Source organism: Drosophila biarmipes, chromosome X, assembly GCF_025231255.1.
Source record: "Drosophila biarmipes strain raj3 chromosome X, RU_DBia_V1.1, whole genome shotgun sequence".
Taxonomy (NCBI): domain Eukaryota; kingdom Metazoa; phylum Arthropoda; class Insecta; order Diptera; family Drosophilidae; genus Drosophila; species Drosophila biarmipes.
In genome coordinates this window covers 3,151,071-3,162,064 of record NC_066611.1, presented here as the reverse complement: position 1 = coordinate 3,162,064, position 10,994 = coordinate 3,151,071, and the positions used below count along the sequence as shown (strand labels likewise).

The 10,994-nt window shown below is 51.6% G+C and overlaps 3 protein-coding genes across 3 annotated transcripts; 1 reads left to right on the top strand and 2 right to left on the bottom strand.

Moving 5' to 3' along the window:
- Nucleotides 1–201: 201 nt before the first annotated feature.
- On the bottom strand, nt 202–2,022 carry LOC108035783 (protein-serine O-palmitoleoyltransferase porcupine). The gene has a single exon (XM_017111504.3). The coding sequence runs from the start codon at nt 1,910–1,912 to the stop codon at nt 359–361; it is 1,554 nt and encodes a 517-aa protein (XP_016966993.1). The 5' UTR covers nt 1,913–2,022; the 3' UTR covers nt 202–358.
- A 777-nt stretch (nt 2,023–2,799) lies between these two features.
- On the top strand, nt 2,800–4,234 carry LOC108035752 (nitric oxide synthase-interacting protein homolog). The gene is made up of 3 exons (XM_017111449.3): nt 2,800–3,648; nt 3,707–3,815; nt 3,876–4,234. The coding sequence occupies exons 1-3, from the start codon at nt 2,897–2,899 to the stop codon at nt 3,945–3,947; spliced, it is 933 nt and encodes a 310-aa protein (XP_016966938.1). The 5' UTR covers nt 2,800–2,896; the 3' UTR covers nt 3,948–4,234.
- Nucleotides 4,235–4,447: 213 nt separating this feature from the next.
- On the bottom strand, nt 4,448–8,217 carry LOC108035800 (coatomer subunit beta). Its single transcript, XM_017111541.3, has 6 exons — nt 6,439–8,217; nt 5,544–6,199; nt 5,325–5,486; nt 4,992–5,265; nt 4,823–4,928; nt 4,448–4,760 (listed from the first exon to the last, which is right to left on the bottom strand). Exons 1-6 carry the CDS (start codon nt 8,079–8,081, stop codon nt 4,695–4,697), a joined length of 2,907 nt encoding a protein of 968 aa, XP_016967030.1. The 5' UTR covers nt 8,082–8,217; the 3' UTR covers nt 4,448–4,694.
- Nucleotides 8,218–10,994: the final 2,777 nt, after the last annotated feature.

Here is a 10,994-nt window from a genome sequence, read left to right as displayed (position 1 = left end):
GCCCACTTTGTTAGCTTATAACTTTCTAGGGAATGGTTCAATTTGAACAATTTTTGGGCACGGGATAAATATTGATAATCAGAATAAAACTGCATTTACACATGTTGACACCCTGCCGAAATAATGATCGCTGTTCGAAATTTCCCATGGAAGAATTGTAACTACGATCTTCGATGGTGCCCACACTCAAAAATTCTACAGTTTCCGTTTCACAGAATGCTTTAATGTTAAGTACACAGCACACATACAAACTACAAGATACGAAAAGATACAAAAATTACAAATGGATGTGGTTAAAGTACAAATATAAATACGTGTAGATCAGTCATGGCGAGTATTGGGTACGTTCCTCGGGAGTCTACGAGATGAACAGGTAAAGGAGAAAGGTGCCCGCGCCGATGTAGTGGCTGAGATAGCCCGCCTGCTGCCAGTGCCAGAGAAAGGACTCGCTGTCGTCCCCGACTTCGAGGGCATCGCCCAGCAGCACGACTCCCAGATAGGCCAGGTGGAAGATGGCCAGCGCCGTGAAGGCCAGGTTAGTGACGCTCACCAGCCAGAAGGAAACGGAGCTCCACCTTCGCTTGCTGGGGCAGTTGCCATAGCGGCATCGCTCCTTGCCCGGACAGAGATTCGCGGAGATGCAGGCATCCAGGACGCTTGCGAGCTGCCGTCTCAGCAGAGATTCCCCCTCGGCGAAGACGGCCAGCGAGATTAGCACCACGTAGATGCGCAGATCCATGCCGTGCAGCAGGCTGGACACCAAGTAAGTGGAGAGCACGGCCAGCAGGGTGCGTCCCCTCGAGCTGTCCACCTTGCAGGGCGCGTAGATGTACCGCTTGAGCCACTCGTGCATGGGAATGTTCCAGCTCCTGACCAGCGAGCTGATCGAGCGCGGCCACTCGATGAGCCAGGGCTGCAAGACCAGGGGACCCAGCAGTTCCGACTCCTTGACAGCGCCGTCCAGCCGCTGATCGGAGGCCACCAGCAGCGCCTGCGCCATGATGCCCACGAAGTAGTGACTGGTGCGCACACTCAGTGCATCCCAGTACATGACCATGAAGTGGGAGCTGTCCCCGAAGAAGTCGCTCAGCGCGGGCGCCACGCAGTTGGACACGGTGACCGCCAGCACACAGAGCAGGGCGTTGGGCACCAGGCGGCGCAGACTGAACAGCCAGCCGTTTCTGGGGACCAGGCAGTCGATGTAGCAGCTGAAGCTCACCCACGGGCCCAGGGCGCTGGTGGCCGGGCTGTAGATGTAGCCCAGATAGGCCAGTGGGCCTGGAATCCGCGCCTGCAGCTGGCCACTGGCGGTCAGGTCGAATCCCAGTGAGATTAGCTTCATGTTGACCACCATCTGGATGCCGCGCAGTTGCGGCCAGTCGCTGCGCCGCCGCCAGAAAAGTAGCTCGTACAAGAACTGGCTGCCCACGGTCAGGAAGGCCAGGACTTGAGCTCCTTTTCGACCCAGTCGCAGGAGTTGTAGCAGCAGGTAGCCCACGGCGGCCAGCAGGAGCAGGAGGAGCAGTCGGTGGCCCAGGGACCACCACAGCAGGGTCAGGCCGGAGCCGAAGTGGAACAAATGCAGCGGTGCCAGGCTGGTGAGACGCTTGCGCTGCGAGTACATGAGGCACAGGAGACGACAAACGAGGCAGAGCAACAGCATGGGCGCCACATATTGCAGGACCTGATTGAGTGAGGGCTCAAGGCAGCTCTGCAGACTCTCAAGGAGTCGCTCGGGCAGACCTAGGACTCCGATTTCATTCACCTCCTCCTCCTCCTCCTCGCCGAGATAGTAGTCTTCCTCATCCTCGGGTTTCCCGAACCTGAAGTCCAAGCCGCCGACCGTCTCCTCCTCCTCCTCCTCGTCGAGATCGATGTAGTCCGATTCCTCCTCGAAGTACTGGTAATCCATCGCCGGCCGCCCAACGCCAAAACAATCCGGGGAGTCAAGGAAAAGCCCGGCAATCGGAAGACTTCGTCGTCCACAAGAACTACACCATGAATATACCGCAAAATATACTGAGTGCCAAGGAAGGCTTGGAGTTTCCGCACTTTTGGTATTTTTTAGACAGCACGGCCACATCAGCTTGTTTCTAGCTGAACCACATAGGTACCCACCTCTATTTATGTAGTAAAACCTATTAATATGATTTAATATGATCATTGAGTGTAAGACTATAAACTGCAATTCTGAAGGTTAAATATAAATATTTGTATATTAACTTTAGTTGAGATTCTATTGTACAAGTATTTATTAATTTCTTAAAAAATACATCGATTTTTCTGAGAGTATTTATCTCACCTGCCAGGTAAACCTAATTCCCAAATGAGAAAGCCAACCACGACCCCAATTTTTCTTGTTATGTATGTAAAGAAGTATTCAATCTGACTGTTTTCAGTTTCTACAATGAGTTTAAATTTTTACAAAAACAAACAGAGAAAACCCCCTTTTATGGGAATTTTTGCGATGACAGCGACAACAGCATCTTACAGGAACATTCTAGAAAATCCTAGGAACATCCTTGGGAGGTCATGAGCGCCTTGTTGAAAGGGATATCCTAAAACAGGAAAATTCAAATTAATGTTGTAAGCCAATAAAATATTATCAGACAGTTTATTTATTAATATTTATAAGAGAAGGCATGTTCGTAATACCGCAGCGAAATTCCAATACATCTATCTTGCTCCTAACCAAACTAATCTTATATGTATTTCTTCCCTCATTTTTAATTTTGTTTCAACAGATACTTAACATTATTCGCATGGTGTACAAAAGTGGGCAACACTGTTTGAATAACGGCACGGGCACACTGCCTTCACAACGGTCACACTGCAAATGGTAAATAAACCATTCGGCGGAATTTATTGAGTTTGCTGACCAGTTGAGCCCCGGGAAATGACGCGCCACGCCCGCAACTGCACGGCCGGAGCCGTGTACACCTACAACGAGAAGAAGCGGGACGCGGCGGAGTCCGGCTACGGGACGAATGCCCAGCGCCTGGGCAAGGACTCGGTCAAGTCCTTCGACTGCTGCTCGCTGACGCTGCAGCCGTGTCGCCGACCCGTGGTCACCAAGGACGGCTACCTGTTCGACAAGGAGGCCATCCTGCAGTACATCGTGACCAAGAAGAACGAGTACAGCCGCCGGCTCAAGGAGTACGAGCGGCTGAGGCGCGCGGAGGAGGACCAGCTGAGCCAGGAGGCCAACAGCAAGCAGCAGGCGCGCATGGAGCGCTTCGTCAATGCCGAGAAGCCAGCGATGACGCCCGCCCACTCCTCCGCTGCTTCCGCCGCTGCCAGCGATAAGCCATCCACATCATCCGCCGCTGCAGCCTCGTCCTCCGCCGCCTCGTCGGCCTCCTCGATTTCCAACATGACCAATGGGCACGAGAAGAAGCTGCCCAGCTTTTGGCTGCCCTCCGAGTGCCCCAATGCTGGGGTGGCCAAGGCCCAGAAGCCCGATCCCACCATCTACTGCCCGGTGTCGCAGCAGCCGCTGAGGGTCAAGGATCTGATTGATGTCAAGTTCACGCTGCTCAAGGACGGCGACTCCAAGCGCTCGCTGATCGCCAAGGAGGCGCGCTACATGTGCCCCATTACCCACGACGTCCTCAGCAATGCAGTGCCCTGCGCTGTGCTGCGTCCCACGTGAGTTCTCGCTGGGATTGTGCTTTGACAGCCCTTAATAATTCCCTTTTTTCCGAAGGGGCGATGTGGTGACCATGGAGTGTGTGGAGCGACTGATCAGGAAGGACATGATTCATCCTCTCACCGACCGCAAGCTCAAGGATAAGGACATCATTCCGCTGCAGCGAGTAAGTGTGACTTGGATGGCATTTCCTTCCGGCACTGAGAGAGTTACTTCCTTTTTTCAGGGCGGAACTGGCTATGCAACCACCAACGACAACCTGCAGGCCAAGGAGAAGCGACCCATGCTTCAGGTTTAGGAAGAGATCCCCACTTCTGCAGTTATTTAAGCCCTCACCAATAGAAATAGACGCATTTTTAGCCTAAGCCTGTAGAGAAATCTAGAGGGGCAACAGATACAACAAGGAATTTAAACCACAATCGGATAGTTATGAGAAATTATAATGTCTTATAAATAAACCTAAGATCAAGATTATGATGTTCTTATATACTTTAAATATTTGTGAACCGAATTGCTCTTCAAATCATAAAATTTGTATGTTTCCCTTGCCTATTATGAAATTAAAAAAATATAATTACCTCCTGATATGTTTAAATCCATTTTGGAAAATGTTATGGCTGCAGTCTGGCTGAGTTATTATTAAAATTAGGGTTCTGTATGGGGGGATCTCATATATATGCTACTTAAACCTGCCAAAAATTTAAAATACAACTTAAATTGGATAGCTCTTCCATCATTAAAGATCTTTATAGTTTGAAAAACGGTTTTTTATGATATTTGGTCCCAAGATATAGTTGATTTTGGCATATTGGTTTTTATTTTCCGGCATTGAAACTTGTATTTCGATATGGCAAGCTGATAGCCCTCTCTAGTAAAAATACTCCCTTCTGGGGTTAAGGTATAATATATTCTTTATGCATAAGTGTAACGTGTAATGTAAATTGAAGAAGTTGCAGCTGGCGGAATGCGGGCGGGAGGCCGAATACGTCGTTCAGATACGTCGCTCTTGGTGGTGGCTGGTCGTCCACGTCCAGTTCCACGTCCACTAGGCCGCCTGCACCGACTGCTTCTGCGAGGAGCTGATCTTGTCGCCCAGACTCAAGGCCATGCCCTGTTCGGAAGAGAAGTGCCGGGTTAGGACTGGAAAATCTTGGAAGGATCGGGGACTCTTACCTGACTCTTGGCGCGAATGCGTATGTGTCCCGTCACCTTGGAATCGGGATCATCTACGGGCTTCTCGATGCTCAGATTGGCCAAGGCATTCTCTCCGAAAATGGACCTAGAAAAAGGGACGACAGTGCACTTAGGACGGCTTCTAATCGGCGAATCACCAGATACTCACTTGGCGTACATGTTGGCGGCCATGAAGCCGCACTGGCCGGACAGCGCCTTCTCCGGCGTGAGGCACTTCATGTTGGTGCTCTTCAGCAAATGCTTGAGATATTCGTGCAGGTCGGTGAAGCTGGTGTTGACGGTCACCTTGTTCTCCCACTCGAAGTCCTGCCACATTTGGCGGAACTCAGTGTCCGTGCAGCTGGCCGGAATGATGTAGTCCATGATGTCGATGTGGATGGTGTTGAGCACCACCACGTTCGTATTCAGAGCGGTGTCGTAAACTGTTGAGCGTGACACTGGTTAAGGTGATCTTAGTCAGGTGTTTTTGTTGGTCACTCACCGATATTGCCGAAGATAATGCCGTTCTCTGTGGAGGAGACCTTGACGTTGGCCTTGATGTTGCAGAAGTCGTGCGGGGCCAGGACCACCGGATGCGGGCGCTCCACCAGCTTGAGGTCGCCCAACGTGGCCAGTTCCAGTGTGCAGTTCTGCAGCGTGTCGTCTGAAATTGAGTTCATCGGTTTAAATGTTTCCCTTCGGGGCAGGAAGAAGTACTCACTGGTCTGGTTGACGATCAGGACGTCCAGCACAATGTCGTACTGGTTGACATTGACGTAGGCCTCGGCGTAGACGGGATCCGAGAAGCCAGTCAGCTGGGTGACCTTGTTGAGCTTGCTGTTGGGCGAGGCCACGTCGCTCTGCTGGGCGTTCTTGCTGCCCGCCAGCGCCTGGTTCAGGCTCGACTCGAATACGTTCTCGCCCAGCTGGTTGTCGCGTCCGTTCGAGAGCTGGGCGAAGAGCACGGGATCGTCTGGCTGCACCTTGGCGGTGGCCTTCTGCTTCTCCTTCAGCATGCGCTGGTCCTCGTCGTGCTGGGCATCCAGCATCTTGCCCAGAGCCTCGCGGCAGAACAGTGTAAAGACGGCCACAGCCTCCGGCGTGCGTTCGCTCAGCGTGCGCAGGCAGACAAAGATGCGGTCGGTGTCGTCGTTGGTTATGGGCTTGGTGGGGAAACCGGACTTGCCCAGGTGTAGGATGGAGCTCATGATGAGCATCACCTGCGTGGTCAGCCGATTCTGGGCGCGCGCCTCCGGCTGCAGCTCCGCGTAGCGCAGTGCCAGCTTGGTCAACGTGGCGGATAGAGCGGCGCCGATGAAGAAGTCGCCGTCCATCAAGTACTGGCGCAGCGGCGGGCGTTTCTCGGCCTTGGCCACCCTGTCGAAATTACAAATGGGCATTAGGAAGCTATTTGAAGTGCATACTGCATTGGCAAGACTGAGGGTTTCAAGTAACAATCTGTGCAGTGCTTCGTATTGAGATGACTCATCGCCAGACATTGGATAGTGGTCATGTTTAGGCACGAAGAAAGAAACTAGAAACTCTTTATCAGTGTTGCCTATGCTTGACATCTTGCAACAGATGAGTTGGAGATGTTCCACGTAGCCACTACTTACGGGGCCAGACTGTAGGCGCTCTGGGTGGCGTAGGTTCCATCGGAGGTGACCTTATTGCTGGCGTTTCCGGACCCGGATCCGGATGCGGATCCCTCTGTGGCGGATCCAGGGGCACTGCCGCCCGTGGATCCCTGCTGCTGCTTCTGCTCCTCCGTCTGGTCTCCGGCCAAGCGGCGCTGCTCCGCCTCCACCATGGGCACTTCGCCCAGCGTCTGCTGGATGACAGCAATCACTTCCAGGATTTGCGGCCCCTCCACGTACTCTCCCAGAATCCAGACTGCGGCGCGGTGGATCTTGGAGGACTTGATCTGCGGGAAGGCCTCGATCAAATGCTCGATGATGAGGGCGCGCAGGGCGGGGAACTTTTGGATGGCCTCGCGGATGAAGACCAGCACGTCGGCGGCGGCTAGCTCGTTGGTATCCGAAAGGAATTCCACTAGCACGGGTATAACGTTGGCTGCCACGTCGGGGAACTTAATCGAACAGGTGTGCAAGGTGCGGACGAGCAGCTGCCTGTACTTCCCGGTGTCCTCGTGCTCTACATTGTGCGTCTTGGCCACCTCCTTCTTCAGCACCAGCACCATTTCGCCAATGTTACGCGAATAGACCAAGTCCAGGGCCAAGGCGAGAGTTTTTCGGCGCACCTCGATGTCTGGGGCGGCCAGAACGCGCAGGACGTCCATCACCAGATCCTGCATCACCTTCTCCATGCCCTCGTGCTCCTTCATGGCCACCAGGCGATCCAGCACGATCAACTTGACATTGTTGTCGCTCTCCTTGACCACCAGCTCGATGTAGCAGCTGGCTGCCGCCTTGATGGCCGTGGGAGCCAGCGAAAGGGTGATCAGAGTGCCGGCGGACTCGTATCTCACTGCATTCGAGCTGGAGTTCAGCAGGTTGTAGATGCAGCGAATGAAGCGCGAGCGCTCGGCAGGATTGGCATGGCACACCTTGTAGATCAGCTCCACGATGACCAGCTGCAGGATGTCGCCGAAGGTGTGCACCTGGTCGATGCAGCTGGCCAGATAGTTGAGGGCGCGCTCCTGGTCGGCGTGGAGGAGCATCAGGAAGGCGTTGCGCTTGCAGCTCATGTCCTGCTGGGTGTCCAGGAAGCTGGCAATCAGCTCGGGCCCGTCGGGCACCAGCCAGTCGAAGTTCTTGTAGATGGTGAAGATGGCCAGGACGGCGTTGCGCCGCACATACGAGTGCCGGTGATCCAGGCAGGCGCGTATGGCCGGCATCAGGGGCTCGAGCAGCTCCGGCTCCTTCAGCTTGCAGAGGAAGCGCAGGGTGGAGCCGCGCAGGAACTCGTTGGGGTGCTGCAGGTCCTTCCTGTACGCGTCGCACACCAGGATCATCTCCTGCAGCAGCTTGCCGTCCGCCGACGTCTTCGGCACAATCTCCCAGAAGATGAGCAGCAGCTTCTTGATCGTGTGGTTCTGCACGGGCAGCACGAACCGGATGATGGTCATGATCAGGCCCGGGTAGCGCTCCCCGTTCAGGAGCAGCTTGATCACCCGCTTCAGCGTCTCGATCTTCACGTTCGTGTCGCCCTTCTCGAGATCCTGCTTCAGCTGCATCTCGTTGGGCACCTCCAGGTCCGGCGAGTTGATTATCGTGTAGCACGGCACTTGCGACGTCATCGTGGCTGCCTTTTCTTCTAGCCTGTGTTACCCAAGATTCCCAATTTCCTAGTTTCCCGATTCACAATTTTTTTCTCTTCCGACGTGTCACTTGTGTGGATTGATTTTGGGATGGAACAAACGAGCAGGGCCCAGGGCTGGAGACTGCGCCTAGCCGGGGCGCGCTCCATTCGCTGGTGCTGGCGCCGGCCGACAGGGGCGCCTCCTGGGCGGGCCTCTAACGATTTATTGTGGCGCAGCAAACGTTTAGTTATTATTTGCCTTTATCGAGCTGAATTGGAATGAAAGAGCTGTGCGGTTTCTTTCATGAAGTAGTGAGCTGGAAAAAATAAAATAAAATGGTTTTTACGTGAGCTTGTATCACTACATCACCACGGCCTATCGATAAGTTGACTGTCCAGGGATGCAAGCTATGGTGGGAACTAGTTCCTCTTCTCGCTGCTGAACCAGTTCATTTGTGCTTGGCGCTTTTATTCAAATCTAAATTTATTTACTTATAATATGTTGTCATTTTACAATGTTGTAATAGTAAAGTAAATTTGATTTACAGCTTTCAGCTTGAAGGTCTACCTCAAGCGTTTAGTCCTGGTCCTGCACAAATATGTCTCACTAGTATACCTACATTGATTTAACTATACTCTACTGTGTCTTTCGTGGACTTTTTTATGGCGGCAATAAACTCGGATTCTAAGTATACAATACAACACAATACAATGGTATTTAAAGCTCAAGGTTATGTTGTTTAAAATTACGTCAAATCCCCATATGGCCGGAACCAATTAGTCCCTTTTTAGTATTAGCCAAAAGCGCGCCTTAGATTCGGCTTCTATCTCCTCCTGGAGTGGTCTCTTAAGTCTACGAATGCAAATAAATAATGCTGTGATGCCGAAGGCTAGCATTTTGGGACTGGGCATGCAGATTCCACAGATTCTTGTCCAGTGCATGTCCACTGTAACTTTGGCTTCTACAGTTTCTATGTTGAAATAAAAAACTCCTAGAAAACTGGGATTTAGCAGGAAGATTCTAGAGATTCTTGCGCATTGCAAGCTTGTTTCAGAAGGGCGCCTCTCTGAAAAACCTCCCAAAGCCGTGGCGTCCACGTTTTCGTAGATTAAAAAGTGAAATAATTTTTAGTTGCACTCCGCTGGTCAATACTTTCTGGAACCTTCAAAGTTGTTAAAATCGGAATTAGCAATGAACTTTCGGCTATTTCGGGGACTCCCTTTACCTCGTCGTTTTTCATAATAGGTGGCTAAGTTATAATGTTTTACTTTTATTGCACTCGTTCCCTCGATCAATGAGTTGTTCGTGTGGAAAACCCATAATTTCGCTGCTGCCGGCAAAGCTTTTCTCCAGCTGCGTATTTCGCTGACAGCAGAAAGTGTAACCTTGCGCTGGGTGTGGCCCTGCTACCTGGCTGCAGATAGCCCCCGGGCCAGAGGACCGCTGATAAGGGTCCACCCCGGCGAACAGGGAAAAGTCCCCAACCCATGCGATCCGGGAGATTCCCGTCCGCTGCGGGGCTTTTGACCTTGCCCAGTGCCAAGTGAGCAGGCACACACACAGCATAACAAGCAGTCTAGTTCGGCCGCGTTCGATTCTACTAGAAAGATCCCCGCCCACGGCAGGGGCCTTTGTGATCTCGTCCAGCGCTCCGCCACTCAATTGCCGCCCCCACTCGGCGCTCGTTACCCAACCACGCCCCCAGAGGCCCGGCTTGCATTTTGAGCAGCTCGCCAATTGTCGCGGTGGAACCTGCCTCCCTTTGCTGCACTTGGGCGATGCGGGTGACTAGCTGGGTGATCCCATCGCATCCCGCCGTGGAACAGGTTCTGTGCCCGGCCTGAATAAACAAATCCCCTGATAGCGAGGCGAAAATAAAATGAATAAAACTAGAGACGAAGCAGGTGTTTGTTGGGCTCTTCGACTAAGGGATGCCCTCACTTTTAGTTACTAAAGAGAATAAGTATTGACACAAGTTGTTTTCTATATATCATATTATAATATTTTCAAGTTTATAGAGATGTGGAAACTTTCCACAAATCGAACCTAAGCTAGAACTTTATAAAGGCTAGAGAAGATAATATAATAATAATTTACTCCTATTTTAATGACATGTTACTCAAATTAATCAGTATAGTAAATATAAAAATATATTTTTATATTATTTATCCATTTTTCGCATTATCCATAACTTTTACCTACAACCTGTCCCCCTACAGAGTATTCCTGAAAGGCAATTACTCTTAATTTGTTTGCTTCCAAGAAAAGCGAATTTAAAGCAGCCGAATCATTAGATGAATGCAAATCAACACCGCGCAAAGCTGAGAAAGTGAAAAATAGAATTGCAAGAGCTGGGACACAGCTCGATGGGAACCACTTCGCCCGACCAAAGAGGTATACCCCTGGATAAGGGCCCAAACCGCCTGACTGCCGGCCTGTGGCTTGGGGAGGGCGATGGACAACCCCTGTGGCATCGACCAGGAGGTGACCCAACCGGTTACGGCGAGGATAGGCGCCTGATTGGACTAGTTTATTTGGCAGGGGGAGCTTAGAACTTCCTGGAAATCCGCAGGCCAGTGCGGCAGAAAGCCCACTCATATAACCCCGTGGGTACACTCATGAAGCACCAGGCCGAGTCAGTCTTCTCGTACATGCATAGATAGAGTGCTCGTATGGAGTGCATATATGTGCTCCGATCGATTGGGGGATCAAGTGGCAAGACCATTAATTGAAGTGGGCGATGCTCTCTGAATTGTCAACAGGTACTGTTGTATGTTGTGTCGTAAGTAAGGGACCATTAATTTTATTGTTTTCGTTCGAGCCACCGTTTCTCTATATTTATCTAAGAAATTAGTAGGCAAGCTTAAATAAATTCTGTACAGAGAAAGCGTCCAGAGAACGGCATAGATG

Coding starts and splice junctions, on each gene's coding strand:
- LOC108035783 (XM_017111504.3), bottom strand. CDS start 1,912: ATGGATTACCAGTACTTCGAGGAGGAATCGGACTACATCGATCTCGAC.
- LOC108035752 (XM_017111449.3), top strand. CDS start 2,897: ATGACGCGCCACGCCCGCAACTGCACGGCCGGAGCCGTGTACACCTAC. Junction 3,649..3,706: donor TGCGCTGTGCTGCGTCCCAC/GTGAGTTCTCGC, acceptor TTTTTTCCGAAG/GGGCGATGTGGTGACCATGG. Junction 3,816..3,875: donor ACATCATTCCGCTGCAGCGA/GTAAGTGTGACT, acceptor TCCTTTTTTCAG/GGCGGAACTGGCTATGCAAC.
- LOC108035800 (XM_017111541.3), bottom strand. CDS start 8,081: ATGACGTCGCAAGTGCCGTGCTACACGATAATCAACTCGCCGGACCTG. Junction 6,200..6,438: donor AGCGCCTACAGTCTGGCCCC/GTAAGTAGTGGC, acceptor TAATTTCGACAG/GGTGGCCAAGGCCGAGAAAC. Junction 4,761..4,822: donor GCATTCGCGCCAAGAGTCAG/GTAAGAGTCCCC, acceptor TCTTCCGAACAG/GGCATGGCCTTGAGTCTGGG.